The 17,144-nt window shown below is 44.4% G+C and overlaps 1 protein-coding gene across 1 annotated transcript in view; it reads right to left on the bottom strand.

The window, feature by feature from the left end:
- ush2a (Usher syndrome 2A (autosomal recessive, mild)) overlaps positions 1–15,628 on the bottom strand; it is a 172,771-nt gene extending 157,143 nt beyond the window's left edge. Inside the window, exons 1-3 of the mRNA XM_035532480.1 lie at positions 15,096–15,628; positions 13,034–13,199; positions 2,704–2,839 (exon numbers count right to left, since the gene is read on the bottom strand). Of these exons, the coding sequence (XP_035388373.1) occupies positions 2,704–2,839; positions 13,034–13,199; positions 15,096–15,628 (835 nt within the window). The remainder of the gene's footprint in view (positions 1–2,703; positions 2,840–13,033; positions 13,200–15,095) is intronic.
- Positions 15,629–17,144: the final 1,516 nt, after the last annotated feature.

The raw sequence follows: 17,144 nt of genomic DNA, 5'->3' as shown, positions 1-17,144 counted from the left end.
TGCCTGTATTTGTGTCAAAGGAGAAACCTGCTTCATGGTGAAAGCTACTGCACTTTTCTGGTCAGAAGCGTCGTCCCATGAGCCAGGTAGTATAGCACAGCCTGAACTTTTTCACCCACCTCCAAAGGTCAACTCATGTTGACACACTGCATAGATATTTACCTTTAGCTAAATGGGTCCTCTTAGAGTATTGTATCTGTATTTCAGTTTTTGTCTCAGAGAAACACTGACCAAAAAGTGAATTACTATTGGGTATTAAATTGGTATTAAAACTGATTAAGAAAGGGACCCGAGCCAGCGATTCTTCTAGGTGAACTAGGCGGTGCGAGATGATAATTAAACATGAGATCACAGGCGTGATAAAGCAGGCCTGAGAGACACGGCCAACGTTATCTGCGCTGCTTGAGTTCAGCGCACTTACACTCGAATGCAGTCGCTACTTGTTAGGCCATTTGATGGCTGTCAGAGTGAACACTGCACTGACGTGTATTTCAAAAAGGAAACAGAGGAACAGAGAAGAACGACAAGATGAAGGTTTGGGCGTGGGACAGCAATAGAGCTCAAAATGCACAAAAAAGAGAATGTGCAGAAGAAAGAGGACAAAAGGAAAGAAAACAGAACTCAAACCTGAAACGCTTTAAAGGGGACATATGAAAAATCACTCCTTCAGTGCTTTTGCACATAGATCTGGGTATCTGGAGTGTCCACTAACCCAACCTGTAAAATATGACAACCAAGTCAGTTTCTTGTGGGCAGCCTACACCTGTAAAACATGGGTTAAAACTAACCTTTCCCTTATAAAGTCTCCCTTATACACGTCTCTGACTAATAATGATACGGCCCCATCCGATTATGTTCACAGCTTGAGAACTACCTTTGAAGGTTTGCCATTTTTTATGTCAAAGCTAAGAGCGGCGCTGTCATTTACATATACAGTATAAGATGCATCCTTGTCACTCTCTTTATCATGTACATTTGTAATTTATTGTTCATCAACAAGACATGACTGAGAAGCTAACTAACCTAGCCAGCTAGTTCAGTTGCTATAGCGGTGAAACACACTAATTGTGCGTACATACGAAATATACTAATTACATATAGGTTAACTTAAACTTGAACATACACTACTTACACTTGTGTTTGATAACTTACATTTGCATACACACAGATTTGCACTATGCTTGTACGTATGTAGGCACACATCTTTAAAAATTTTCAGTGCGCCCAGTAGTCTTAATTGTAATAGGCAGGCAGATATGTAACATAACATATGTACTGCACTCTCATGAAAATAAGGTGCAGCGCGGTCTGATGTTGCTGTCATAGACATTTAATTATGGCTCTAGGGAATTGTGTGCTTGGGTAAAGGGGTATAATAGATATCCTTTAGAATTCCTCATTCCAGAGACAAACTCCGATTTAGATCAACCCAAAACTGTCATTCTCAAAATAACACACCACTTCAACATTCCAGTGTGACGTAAACAACACGATGACCTATTGAAACATTCAGAGTTGTTCATGGAAGTGCTTGGCTTTTCAAGTGCTGGTTTTATGTTCCTCCATACTAGTGGTGGAAGCCTCTTGGAGCTCCTCATAACACTTCCAAATGAAAAGAACGCGGTTTCCTAGGCTTGGGTTTCAGTTTTAGAGAAGGGAAATGTGTGTAAACAGGATTACATTCATTGAAACTTTACACCAGGGATGTTCAGTCTATTTGGGCATGTGTGTGTGTGTATGTGTGTTTTTTTAGCCACTCCTTAGATACTAAATTGTATAGTACATGCTATCCACATTAAACGCAATTCCACTTCAGATGAAATGGCAAATATCTGCATACCTAGCATCGAGTTCTGTAGCCAAAGCTAGCGTTAGCCAATATCAAGCTAATGATGCCTGAAAAACAATTAAAGTATCACAAAACTAGAGTTTGGTGAATCTGAAGAAATGAGTTGCAACAACACACGCATCTCTGGGGGGACTGAGAGAATACCCACAGCAGAACTTTCCAGAAGGAATTTATAAGGTAACAGAATTGACATCTATTTACTGCTTCCCATTCATAGATATGTATTCAAATGCATTTTTCCCCCCCTTTGAGCACTGTAGAAATCCCATCTCATCTCATTTACGAAGAGATTACATGTGGCCATGTGGTCACCTTTGGCCTACATAAACCCTGAGATTTGATTAGTTGCTGGCTTACGGATATATCTGTAATGAAAAAATGTGCCACCTTTGCAAATTAATGTGCCCTTTCTCTCTTTCAATTCATCTATGAAGAAATTTCTATATGTGTAAATTAATTTAAAATAGAAGTAGCATTAATGTAATGTATTTTTTAAATCAGTTTTAACCATACCCAGTGCAGTAGTGGCTAGTGTAACATCCCTCCTGATCAAATGAGTACAGTCTATCCAATATAGCAAAATAATGCATTTGCCGCCACAGAAAATGCCAAGCAAGAACATGCCGTACTGGTTGCTATTTGGCAAAAAAAGGATGAAGGCCTCTGAATGGAAGGAGACACTGCTAGAGTTTGAACCTTAGGGGTCACTGAGAACACAGCAATATGGCTCAACCATACACTTCTAAACAACCTATTTTAATTTGGAAAAATGAAGCATTGAATATGTACTGTAAAAGAGACTTAATCATGCGATAGGAAACAATGAAGGGATCCGAAAGTAAGGAAAGGGGTACCATTGGAGCTCTGGCCAATCCAAGCGGCACTGCCGGAGGTGTCATCAGTGACTGGGGAAACAAGGGTCTGTGTGTCCAAGGCAGTGCTGTCTTCTTCATGTCCATTGAGGAACAAGCTCACAGTCACACGATGTACCTAGGAGCCAATGAGAAGATTTGTTACTGAACTGTCCAACAAGTGCACAGTGTCATTTACAGTTATGCAGTACAGTTATAGAGGTATAACGTAAATCCTCTCTAGATGATTTTCCTGCATTAAATCCCCCCCCGCCCACCCGGCACCATTTCAATTACACAGCACAGCGAACGCTTTGTTACCAAAAGCTCTGGCCACAAATAATGAATATTGAATTACTGGATTTCACATGACGCCATCTAGAAGTGGGTGAAAAAAATCCCTACAAAGTTTTTTTTTTTTTTGCCTTTGCCTCGTGAGTGTGCGGCATTTTTCTAAGATAAAGAGCCCCTCCATCACATTCACATTTGTGTGTTCTGTCACAGCTTCCTTCAAAAAAGTTGAAAAGGTGGATGGAAATAAGGAGGCAAACCCCCGCCACCCTATTCCTGGAGGATGAAGGCGGCCCTAGACAACCGGCTGCCTGGAGGATCCTTAAGCCGCCGCTCTTCCGCTCTTTCATGATGCCTGATTGAAGAGCGCCGAGAGGCCGTTCTCAAAATCTCCAACCAGCCTGGCGACTCGCTGCAGGAGATCTGAAGCCTGCGTCAGAGTGATGTAGATGAAGGCTGAAGGGCTTGGCCATGCTTAGCTGAAACAGGGGCCTTTGAAAGGCTCTGCCATGGCCTCGCCTCGCCTTCCTGCTTTGGGCCTTTTGGGTGTTTTCTTTCGTTTGTTTTCTCTTATTTAAGTGACTCTTGCTCTAGCACCTGGCAACCATGCTGAATGGTTTGCCCATTAAAATGACTATAAAAACAGAACAGGTAAGGCCCCCCTCCCCCGTGACTCTTTCCTTCGTGATACCAATAGCCCTTAACACTAAATACTGGATACTTTGTTAGAAAAGCTGTCCAAAGTGAAACACTACCATGTACCTTCCCATTAAACCAGAGGTGTCAAAATCCATTCCTGGAGGACTAGATTTCAGCAAAGTTTAGGGACTGCTCTGCTCAGACACGCGCAATTGATCCCCGAGCTGAATGAGGTGCATTTAAGCAGGTCTATCACAAACCCACACTCTAGCCCTCTCAGACCAGGGTTTGACACCACAGTGCCGCATTGATATTTCATAATTATAATATAATGTTAGTTAATGTAGCACTGTGGTGCTACCCTGGTCCGAGAGGGCTGGGGTCCAGACTTGACAACCCTGAATTAAGCCGTCAACTGCTAACACTACTATGTTCTTCTCTCAAGTGTATTAATCACTATGTGCCCAAAGTTGTAATATTCTTATAAAGAGAGAACACACCGGCCCAAAGAGCTGCAATGCTGTTTGCTTTCGTTATAAAAAACAACCTCCTCAACATTCCAACACACAGCTTCAAGAATATTGCTTCTCTAACACACCAAGCAGTACAAGTGTGTGTGTGTGTGTGTGTGTGTGTGTGTGTGAATATGGAGTTGTCAGGCCTGTGAGAAGATTCGCTTCAGCACTCGAGCAGATTATTAACTAGTCATTCTCTGGAGCTTTTGGCAACTTCATAATCAGCAGGTGCTGACACACTGAAAGCGGCTCTCAGTTTTCAAACTGAAAAAACATATTTGATCTGCAGAGGGAATTACCAGAATGCACTGGATTTATGTAATCACTTATATAACAATGACCTTTTTGGGCATCAGGTATCCAACCAGACCAACAACACCTGATGAAACCCATGGAACAAAACATCCACTAAAAACTACATGCCAAAAGTCAGTGTGCCAAAAGTCAGTAAATTTGAGAAAAGACCAAAACAGTGCAGAAGCCACAAAAAAACAAACAAAAAACAAAAAAAACCCCAGCACAAACTGGGTCTGCCCCTTAGTGTTACATGTCCAGCGATAAACTAACGTGGTGGGCTCCACATGTAACCCCCAAATCAGCAATGATGAGCAGTGAGTGAAAGCCAGCATGGAATAGTCAGCATGGCTCTTCTGTGTAATGCTAACTGGAACTCACCACCTTTTAGCAGTGCTAGCTTGCTATTACAGGGGTTTAGTATTCCATTAACAGGCTTTTGCCATTTCTAAGCCTTTCTTCTCTCCGTGGAGGTGAAAGACCTGCTCAGGGTTGAAGAATGGCCAAGGTTTCAGCAGTGTGGCCATGTTGCCATACCTTTCCTTCTAAAGCCCACTTTGAGCCATGAGTGGAAACTCTATCACCTGACATTAAGAGGGACAGAAATGCCATCTAGTCAATAAAAAAGTTCTCCATTTGCTAGGTTAGGAAAAAAAAAAAAAAGGAATGTTAAAGCATGGAAATGTTGAGGCCTCAAACCTTTCAGTGCACCCTCACAGTCCCTGAAGACACATTGTTGTTTAAATAAATACATAAATAAGTACATGCCACCTCTATTTGAAAAGGGAACTTAGGTCTATTCCAAGTGGTGGAAGAGGGCGCAGGAGGTCCCAGGGTCTTGTTCTTTTAATTCTTTCTTTCTTTCTTTTTTTTACATGAATAGATCTGACTTCACAAACCGCAGCTTTCTATCAAAGACGTTGCTTTGCCCTTTTGACCTGGCCCATAAAGCAGGGCAGCGACAGATGCCTAACAGGGCACCAGACTGCCTTCCGCAGCCGGGGTGAGGAAGCGCGCCACGATAAAGCCCTTTCCATTTCAGCACCGCGGGAGCTGTCAGGGCCCCGAGAAATATTCCCCTTCAGATGAGGGTATCAGCGCAGGCAAGCCCCGGCTTTTTTAAAGCATGTTGCTGATACGTGCCTGACTCAAGCCCTGACTCAAGCGCACGCGCACACACACACACACACACACACACACACACACACACACACACACACACACACACACACACACACACACACACACCAAGATGTCTTATTTACGGCTTACGCTCGAGCCTTGGCGAGATGGACCCTTATCATTTAAATGAAGCAAAAACGTTTCCTTACTCGTAATTTGTTACAGTATCACATGTTCCGCAACACGGCGATACCTGTCACGGGAAATATAAGCGTGTGGAGGAAGAGGCTGCCGCAGCGCCGGTAGTGATGCCACCGAATCACCCCGCGGAGGAGGCGTCTGACGAACGGCCAATTTCCCCTTTATCACATTAGCGCAGCCATGAGGGGGAAGCATTTGTTCTACTCAAGTACACTAAAGGTACAATTACCGATCTCACATATACATGTTTTATATCAGCCTTTCCTTCTCCCGCGACGAAGGTGGCAACGATATATTAACACTAGCGTGACAGTTTATTTAAGAAAAGAAAATTGTCCCGGGGGCTCTGGAGAAGGCAGAAATATATAAGGCAAAGTGTCAGTGCTTTTATTAAAGGTAATAACTCTGTGAAGGCTATGCTTTAAACCGAAAGCATATCAGAGATCTATTTTTCTCCCTTCCAGACTGCGACCAAAAGAAGCAGGTATCATATTTGCTAACTAGCTTGCTAGGGGGTGTTTTGGCTTCCTGCACGGCGGTGTGTGTGGCGAGTGTCCACTCTCCACCCCGCGGCCCCAGAGGTCCCAGTAACGGCTGGAGAAGCTGCCTCACACTGTTCCGGGAGGTCCCCGACGTGTCTGGGGGAGCGGATACTGCTGCATTAAGCTTACTTCCAAATCAGAATTATTCCGTGGTAAAGCCCCCTTTCCCCAAATGTACCTTATGTGCATCATGTTTGTTGGGCAGGAGCCAGTGTATACAGCGCAAAAGGAAACAAAGTGGAGAGAGAGAAAAATCTATATAAACAGGTTTGACTGATGGGTTACATTGTGCATTATGATATTAGTCATGCTCATAACACTGCTAACACAGTGAACCACAAGAAGATGGACAGTATGTCTATGCAAAGGATAGGTCTGCTCTGCCAAGTAATGACTGCTCGTAGAGGAACAGTTCATCCTACACTAGCATGGCAAACAGGAACCGGCAGCTAGTGGGAACCAGCTAGCCTGAACTCAAGTGCTCAACACTTCTGCTTAAAGAAAGAAGATCCTCCCAAGCTGTGTGACTTGTACGCAAAAGCTTCATGTCAGATTTAGGTAGAGATGAGTTTAAGGTATCTATCTTATTCATTGCAGATTAGCTGTTTATCTGTAAACCTCAGGCTGCTGCATTATAGCTTAAGGGCATCAGCTAGCAGCTAAACGGTTCAAAATGGAAAGTCATCTATCTAAAGAAGCATGTGGACAACCCTTTAGAATACAGTGTGCAATGGTCAATGCTTACTGTGTGCTACACTGTACTGTTTTTAAAAAGCATCAAACGGACCCTCTTGTGCTTTCACCTGAAATGGGATATTTGGATGTTGTCTTAGTTTGTTAGGATGTTTTTTTTCTGTGATGTAAGAATTGTTCTGGAGTAGACTGAGTAAAACAGGACTATAAATCCAAACCCTGCAAAACACAGTAACAAAATAAACCTCACCCTTACTCGTCACTTCCACACATCCTGATGTCAAATAACAGTTTTTGTAAACATTTTTGCAGTTTCAAAATTTTTGTTTTGTCACAACCAGTGACTATCAAACAAAATTCTAATCAGATGAAATTATCCTTCTATCTACATCCATTGATTGGTCATATAATAAGACAAAGACCTGTTTTTGTGGCAACACCCAACATTTTCCCACTTCTTTAAGGTTCATTCTCTTCTTGGGGTTTTGGTAGTTTTAGAACAGACCACTCCAGCTTTGGATTTATTAAAAAAAAGAAAAGAAAATTGTGGTATTTATTGTAGTTACAGTTGCTAGTTAGCTCGTAAGATGATCAAATACATGAATGCCTCTTTGCTAATTCTGGAACATTTTCATGGAGATCTTTTCATGGAAAAGAAAGAGTTAGTTTTCACTCATCTGTCACTTCCATTAAGAGACGGAGCTTTATGCCAATAGTGCCACCACACAACAACCTGAATATGGCTTAACCTGTCCTGATGGCGCCATGCCAATAGCAGAATCCACCTCAAACTCATACTTTCTATGTATACTGTTGTTGTTATGATTGTGGCAAGTGTGGGTGTGTTTCTTTTAATATTTCTCTGAATGTTATTTGTTTAGCAATTTAGGGAAGACAGTAGTTCACTGAAGTGCAAAGGCAGAAAAATCAATTATAATCTTTGGTGCTACAAAATGCTTTTTAAGAAAAAGAGTCTTGACAAAGTCTTTACAAGGAGCGTTTCTGTCCCCGTCAGTCAAGATGCAATGTGAACCATGTGTAAAATATGTATTTTAGCATTAAATGGAGTTCAGTGGGGATTGGGGGAGCAGTTTTATTTGAATTAGCTTTAAGAACCTATTTTAGTAATTGATGTGAAAACTGTCTGAGGTATCTAGAAATCATCCAGTAAACACTTAGAAGGAGCTGAATGTGAAAGAAGGTGAAATTGCCCTATAAGAAACTGTATGACTGACTGCTCTGCTCCTATGGCAACGGCTTTCGGGACTTTCTGGCAAAAAGACAAAAAAGATGTGAAATATATATATATATAAAGAAATCAAAACCTTATAATAAACTTAATTTATACAACACTTTAAAACAAGCTTTACAAAAAGATTGGAATACATTAAAATAAGGAAATAAGGACCAAAATGGCTAAGTGTGCTGTTAAATGCATCTCACCGGCCTTTCCACACCAAATACCTCACCAAGCTTGAGTTGAAATAATCAGTCTAGATCTCAGGCTGCAGGTGTTACTCGGTCTGAGGAATTGTCTTTTCTGTAGGAGTGTTTACGTTTAACATACAGCGTGCTGACTTACTGCTGTCTGTGCTTATTTATGCAGCGTGCTCTGCACTGCTCCTGGGACTTTGGTGTACGCCGTATAGATTGCAGACTCAGGTCCGCGGTGCCGTGCTCGGCCCATCCGTCTCCTGGCGGCCACAGAACGAGGACAGCACTCGACGCGCTGCGAGGTTCATTCTGCCCACGCCCCTCCACCACAGCCTCGCCACTCACTCCTGCAGCCTTCACCCGCACTACGTCTGGGCCGAGCAGGTGGACGTCAAGGCCGGGAGGAGACGCAGTCATGGCTGCTCAGCTGGCTGCGCCCCACCCACGTGGCCACACACCCCGGCGACTATGCGCCCCTCCCTGATTACTTGCTGGTTGGAGAGACTATACGCTATGAAGTTCCTCACATCAGCATGGCCATAACCAGTTTCACAGGGAGCACCCCAACACTTCCGTGCTGCCCAGTCCGGTTTATGTCCCGACGCTGTTGATTCTCTTGGACTTTAATCTGAAGAAAGACTCTTGAGAAAATTTGTCAGGAAAAGTCTGTCACTGGGTAGATATTTAATTCTCCCTGACACTGATTATCTGAAACACAACATAAACACATCATGACATCATAACACATAATGCACCTCCCATACCTTAAACAATGCTTCACACTTTATTGCTTGGATGTTCATACAAGATACTGTATTACTTTACTGTAATGTCCTCAATTTTTGCCTAGTCACCTTCCAGGAAATGCCAGTGTTGAAAGAGAGCTCGAGAGAGCCGGAGAGCAGGATCCCATGTGGACAACATTACCTCATCCCTACCAGCTTTGAAATCCTGGCAACATTTGTTGGTGTTCCTTTAACATTGACATTTTAGTCAGTGAAACCCAAAACTCCTATTTCTAGTGTCCTGTTAAAGTCAGTTTTCGTAACTTGCGGCAGCACACACTAATTTGCTGTCAACATTTCTGGGTGATTTATACAGTGCCCGCGGCCTCTCGGCTCCGGGCACTCACAGGGAAAGCGCCAGGGAGAGGTGGGAGGGCTCCTATTTTTTTTGGTTTTTTTCCCTGCTATTCACCTTGCCTCACCTTCACGGACGCTGCCAATCAGTCTCCATCACCCTGGATGGCGTGAACCGCTTGTAGAGGTCAACTGACCCACCGCCGGAGCCAGAGAGAGCAGCCCGACACCGAGGAGTGTCTCCTCTGCTGGACCTCAGGCTCCTATTTTACCAAAGTTTACTCACCACAACACCTCAGACTGGAGTTACAGTACAAAACAGGAGAAGAGTCTGCAGAAGTGCAAACTCAGCTGATTTTGTTTGCAGTTAATTTTCTGTTTACTTAATAACTGCCATTTAAAAGATGAAACTGGCCATAAGTCATAATAGAAAGGGAAATAAAAACGGTCACAGCCTAAACTCAGTCATGTCCTCCTCAAGACTGTATTACTAAACGCTGCTACATATGCTGCAGCTGCTCGCGGGCCTTTTGAACACCACTCTGTTCTTTCTTCCCATGGCGGGCCGGAGACTCCAGCAGCTGAAGCTGAGCCTGGCTGTTGCTGCCTGTGCGTGTGCCACAGTGCCCGCCCACCCACCAGATCAAAGTGCTGCAGGGGACGCCTGCGCCCCGGCGGAAGTGCTAATTGTGCATGAAAATGTTCATTGACTTGTGGAATTCTCCCCAAGTTCAAGCAGCCAAAGACAATGTGGCAAACTGTAGTAGGAGAATCCCACTGTTCAGAAGCAGCAGAACAAAGGACCCCTGTTCTTCAAAGGGACATGCACTGTAATACTACATACAGGAGCACTGAATTAGAACAGGTCAACATTACCTTCTAACACACTGGATCGCAAATTAATTTCTATGTATTTCTTGATTTTATATATATATATATATATATATATATATATATATATATATATATATATATATATATATATATCCTAAAAAAGTATACATTATACTTACATTTTTATATATTTTTCCAAGTGGCCTCTAAATTGTGAATGATTTTAGATTTTAGCTCTGTGTCTCTACACTGGTCAGCAACCTCGGCCGTCAACACTTGGCATTACAACATGTTTCTACGCTGTAACCAAATCCAACAGTCGAAAAGTGAGAGCAGACATAACAATGTCTGGCAAATGGATACAACAGAACGGACAGGACGTCGGCAGGTGACGAGCTTGACTTCACTCAGTCACCATTCAGCAGCTCCATTACATCAAAAGAGCGCTAGAATGTACCATGTTTTCATGGGGGAGTTTTGTCATGACAGGCTCCAGACTGCCCCCGCGACACATATTGATATGGTAATGCCCGTTGATCAGCTCGGCCCTGGAGGGCCTGGTATAATCGCGGTGCCTTTTTTGCCTGTTCGTGGCTGCTAAAGCCTTCGTGTCTCTTTTTCATGCATGGAGACCTGCCACATTTTGTTAGTCAACGTGCTGGCTGACGAGGGCTAACGGCCACGAGGACAAAGGAGGACAAAAAGAAGAGGAAAAAAACCCAAAACATTACATCTGCTTTAAAGACCATTCCACGTACATGTAAAGTCCCATAGCACTCAGGACTTGTTTGATCTCAATCACAGCTCCCGTCCATGGAGAGCCAGACGCCCAACATCCGGTGGTGCTCCACAGCAGTGAGCAGCACTGTCACTTCTCATCTTCTCGCTGTCATCTGAAGGCGTCCCATTAAAGGGACATGGTCCCCTTCCTGTGCCTGGATTCACTGCTACACTCATTAGAATCAGAAGAGAGCAGCACCTGTACATCAGCTCCTCTGTTCTGCCTCCGTCCCTGGGGCTCTTCTAAACACTGTAATGTTATATTCCTTTTGAGTGGTTTCCCCCTCACCTCTCTGCTCTGCCTTTGAGCTTCCGTGGAATACAGAGACTCTGAGAAGAGCCTTCCAGGCAGACATTGGCCTGACAGGCAACACAGGCATTTTTGCCTGCTTGATTTTGACCAGGCTTGAACCTGCAGAGAGGAGCACACATGGCCAAGAGCGTGCCCGCTTAGCGGAAATGTCCACTTCAGCTGTGATTATTGCAAGAAGGAGCGCAGTCATTACCGGAACACTGCTTTAAGTGACTACAATCAGAAAGGAAAAACAGAATATCCAGGTGAAGCCACTTAGCATTGCAGACGGACAAAAGCACATCTCCGAAACCTACAGCCATGCAAAATACCGAAAAGATTAACAACACTGCAGTTCATTCACAAAAAAAGTGCTATTCATCAAGCGCTTCAAGGCTGCTCTGCATTTGAGAAATGTCTTGGCATAGAATGGCTTGGCCTGAGGCAGAGACTATTCAGGTCTCTGCTACAGCACCAAAGTACATGCAAGCTGTAATATATGGGGTTAATGGGTGAAAATGGGCTAATTTTCTTTCTATGTCATAGACTAGGTAGATTGCAATGAAAGTCCAACTGGGCAGCTGAGATGAGCCTGTGAGCTCAATATATGGCTGTCACCAAGAGGGAACTTATTACCTATGAATTGTGGGTAGGATCTCATTATCATAATAATGTTTTCTGTCCCAGAAGTCAACCTGCTATTCGTAATCAGAATGACTGCAATTTAAAGCCATGATAATCACTGCTATTGAAAGATTATACTCTCAGCAGACAGACCTCTCTGTTCACCCACAATGCAGGCAATGACCCACTCACTCTTCTCTTCTTTCTCTTTTCATTTACCAACATGGAGACACTGCCAGTAGCTTACAATAGCGAGTAGCACAAGGGCGCCAGGACTCACGGGCCTGGCAGCAGTGAGAAACACACTAGGCATGAAAAGACTCGTGAAGCCACTAAAGAGACATCCGGCGAGCATGGCGCTCGTCTCTTCAATGTTCGTCACCCGCACCTACATCAGAACCAAACCGCGGGAAATGAGCCTCATGCAAAAGTCCGACACGGCGGTAAATGGCACCTGCCTCCCCTCCTTCAGCCGGATCATGGGCCGGTTTGGGAGGTGATGGGCTCTGGTGTGGTAATACATCCAGTGGGGGTGAAAGGAGGCGGTGCAGTCTTCCTGTCCTCTCTCTGCCCCCACAGCTGTGAGAAAGCAGATGTTTACCCCTGTAATTAACGCCTTCCGTTCATGCATCTTGTCCTGGCCGGAAATCTGTTGTGACATGGGTTCGGTGTGAACCCGCTGCGGCTTTGCCGACACAATATTAATATCAATATTTTCCGCCGGCTAATTGCCGGGAATATGGATGGACGAGGATTAGCGCCGCCACAGCAGACTTGTAGATGAGGTCTGATCAAGCAGATTACGCCGGCTGATAGCTTTGGAGCCTGCACCGAAAGCTATAAATCAGTCCTGCCACAAACAGCCCCACGTATCTCAAGATATGACGGCCCAATCGGAAGGCCGTTACATTCCCTCTCGCTGGCTGATGCAGGTCTGATGGCCTGTTGGCATCCAGCCAGTAGCAACAGCCAAGCAGTGAGTGCATTCCCTACCTGCAGTGCCAAGTGTGCCCACCGACCGACGGTCATGCGGCCCGCAGTGCTCATGGTTATGGAGACCGTGTGACCATCCTGAACACCATAGTGGAGCTGGACCTCCGCCTCGGAGACTCTGAGGAGAAACACCAGTCGGTCCATAGTGCTCTTCTCAAAGACAGTCCTGGGCAAAGGAGAAATGGACACTTGGCTGAAAAACAATCCCACTCTGTTCTGGTCTGAGACACCTGGCCCAACTTGTAAAATCTTGACAATTATATCATGAAAGCTATCAAATAGTTTTCCTTTATAATATATATCTATCAGTGCCTTTAAATTGAGACCTTTTAGGAGCCAGATTCTCTAGGCATAACTAAACAGTGATTTTGAGACAACATTCTGGCAGGTGTGGTTAGATTCAAACTGCTTAGAATTTTTCAATGTCCTTTGGATCACTGGATTTGGTTCGGGCATTGTGAAGTTGCTATTCGAGGAGGATGTGTGCACATGGCTAATACTCTAATCTGAAATGACCAATCTAAGACACTGATGGATTTTAATCACCTCAATGAAACACCTAACATGACATTAAATGTGATTTGAAGTCATGAGATAAGTTATGTTGACAAAGCTGAAATGTGCTCAGTGCCTAACATAAAAAGGTGAGACTTTGCATGGAGCACTAATCGCCAATCAATATGACCCTGAAGACCAGCTACGGTCCAAACAGTCCCGATTTACAGGGAGACCGTTTGGTGTCAAAAACAAGTGCCCAAACTGACATTTCTGCACCTTATATCAATATTTCCCATTTGTCGCTTGTGGGTGCTTGAAAAAACCTTGTCCACTGTTAAATGAAACCCCATTACCACCATGTTATGAGGAAACAGGAGCATTTACGAATGCGGACCACCACATCCAATAAATCATAAGGCGGCGCAGTTGCGCTCAAGTCAGGTCTGGCCTCCGAGTCCCATGCGCCTTACCTGTGGGCTGCGCTTTCTTCCGTGCTCCACTTGCAATTAGGCCGAGCTACCCCTCCGGGGGAAACGCCGCCGTTTCACCATTCAGAACAGGCTGCAAGGCAAACATGCTCCCACCCCCCCACCCCATAGCGAGCTGGCACGCTGCATATTTTTATGTCACGTTAGCAAAGGGGGGGGATGGACTCTTTGGTTGATATTAAACAGAGGCCCATTAATTCACTAAGAGAAGAATTAATCAACACGTACACTCATTGTCACAGGCGCTGTCACTCGAGGGAGAGAATTCTGGGCTGTCTCGTGGCGGCTGAACCGCCGTGACCGCGCTGACTCAATTATTTATTTTTTGCGAGGCTGCGCGCCAGTTGCTTGTCTTCTCATCCTTGCGTGAAGCACAGGAGCAACGGTGGCTCTTGTTTGCGAGTCTCTCTCACCTCATCCTTTCATCCCATCACCCACTTTCAACTATATCATTTTCTGTGCCGTGGAAAAACAAAGTGGCCTTTGAGATGATGGGGGTTTTTTTGTTTTGTTTTTTTTGGTTTTGTTTTCCTGCCAGAGCTCAGGAAACACTGTGGCAATTTCGTTTCATTGATCTAAAACTAGCCACAGCTGGTCTTGTTCAGGGTAGAGCAAGAGAAAAAAGACACGGAACTTTCTTTCCCCAACAATGACAAGACAGCACATTACAAATTAATTTCAAACCAACTACTCATAGTGTGACTTACACGCACCAGCATGTGGTCCTCTGTTCTCAGGGTACGCATAAAAAGCAATACCTCACAAGGTGAAGACAACCTAGGATTCTTGGCGGATATTTGCAGTTTTTTTCGTTCTTTCTCAGCCTTACCGCCACAGGAAAGGACATACTGAACAAAGCCAGTTCTGCTTTTACTGAGGCAAATGGCTAAGCTATGATATATTTGGTTGAGAACCAAATATAAACCAACACCTTGCCCTTTCTTTGTTGTAGAAAGCCAGAAAGAGAAACTGATCTGTGCCATTAAGTAAAATATTCGCTCTCTAAGTGACAGCAAACACTTGTATTGTGGTTCATGAGCTTCTTAAGGGAAAGTTCTGGCAGTGGGGCTACTTACATTACAGCGGCCTCCTCCAGTTTCACCCAAAGCGTTAGGGTAAACGAGCCGTCCGGGCCCAGGGTCAGAGAGGAGAAGGAAGCCAAGCAGCTGCTCTGGTTTCGAAATGCGAAGCTGGTAGAACCGCCCGCCGCCCCTGGGTGGAGGTCCTGGCTGTCACCCGCTGGGCACCCGCCCAAGCGGGCAGCAAGCAGGTCAGTGTAGTGTGGTGTGGAGGAACGGTACGGGCAGTCCTGGATGCAGAACCGTTGGGAGCAGGTGAGGAGGTCCTCCGGGATTTGGGCCGGCCAGCAGAAGGCACTGCGCTTCGGCACGCCACACGTGGCTCCAGGCGGCATCACGCTTACAGGTTTGTGGGCCCCAATGTTCTCCAGCTTGGGAAAGGAACCCTGAGGAGCTACCAGGCTGAAGATGGTGAAGAGCCCCAGGGTGTACAGCAACAGCCCGGTATCTCTGTACCCAAGGATGCAATACATTCTGGGCAGTGAGGAGGCTTCCCGATGTAGCGATGTTAAATAAGTAATGATGGCCATGATGGCAGTCCAGCACCTTGGGTAAGGCAGCGCAGCTTAATGGCAAAGATGTCAGAGTGGAGGATGAAGCCCTCACATGATAGCTAGGATTTGGGCCTGCTGCGATGCTCAGTAGAACTACAGGGCGGAAAGGAAAACAGAAATCAGAACTTATCAAAATATCAAATTCCAAAATCCTGCTGCAAGCTTTTAGGATTGCATTTGAAGCAAGAAAAAGCTTAATAATCATACCCGCCTGTGATCTGGAATTGAACTGAGAATGACCTGAAATAAGGGTTTTCCCTGCTTATTCTCTGGACATGGCAACATTCAGACAGGAGTGAACTCATTTAAATAAAAATATAAAAACCCCGTAATTTAGCATGACATGTACAGTTTGATGCACAAGAGCTGGGCGTAAAAAGTAACATGAGTGATGAACTTGACTACTTTTTAAAAACATATTCTACGTGACGCGACATTAAACGACGATTCAGTGTGCGCTAATAATGGATTACAGCCTCACTCGGATTGTTTGAGTGTTATAGCCGAAAGCAGCAGCAGCAGCAGCAAGTCACTATTAAAATATATGCGAAAGGTTATTCAAATCAGTGTGGAGAACCCTTTGTGATTGGAAATCAACACAACGCAAGGTACAACACAAGGTACTCTAAATGAAGCAACGCTGAATCTTTTGTTAGATACGATTAATCTCTTCGTAATAGTTCACGTTGAACTAAAATAAGCACGATTTAAGTTTACATAACACTAAAAGTGTCAAGAGGAGGAAATTTCGGATACTTACCTCTGTAGACGCAGTATTCAAACACATGACCACGGCGAGCAAAGAAGATTATAACACTTTGCCATCTGGTCAACGCACACGCCTAAACCAGTAACGCAAACTTAAGAGCGCTTCATGCTAAAAAACAACTGTCTCCACACATATTTGGAAACCCCGTGTCTTACGCGTTCACCTTGCAATGGTGAATACAATGTAAAATACCTGTTGCCACTACTTGGTTTATTCCCCTGGCAGATATAACAGTGGCACATAATAAACCCCCATGTTGGTCTCGTCTCGATTTAACAAGTGGCTCTTTTGGCTCTGGAACGCCACTCTACGTCGCTAGGCAACCTAGGTCTGGACACAGTCCCACATTCAGGTGTTGAACTCCGGGAGGGGAAGAGAGGACAAAGGATTAAAAGACGGGGTGATGCATATCCACGCATCGGACCTGGAGTAAATTAGGCCCAGGCATGACTAACCTTTTTTTTTTTTTAAAGGAAAAATCCTACCACCTACTCATTTTGAATCAGCAGTAGTTTTATGTTAAGCATCACTATTCTCCAAAGCCAGCTACAAAGGCCAGGCTATTCTAGGTGTAGACAGGACTGCAGATATGATTCAGTACTTGATAAATCAAGGAACATATTTTAGAAAAGACATGATGTTAATTGATGTAGGACATTAGGAGCATTAAATCACAATGTTAGGTGAAATGCATTTTAGGTGAAAAATTCCCAAAGAATGATA

Source organism: Electrophorus electricus, chromosome 13, assembly GCF_013358815.1.
Source record: "Electrophorus electricus isolate fEleEle1 chromosome 13, fEleEle1.pri, whole genome shotgun sequence".
In the NCBI taxonomy this organism is placed as follows: Eukaryota; Metazoa; Chordata; class Actinopteri; order Gymnotiformes; family Gymnotidae; genus Electrophorus; species Electrophorus electricus.
This window is presented reverse-complemented; position numbering and strand designations above follow the sequence as displayed.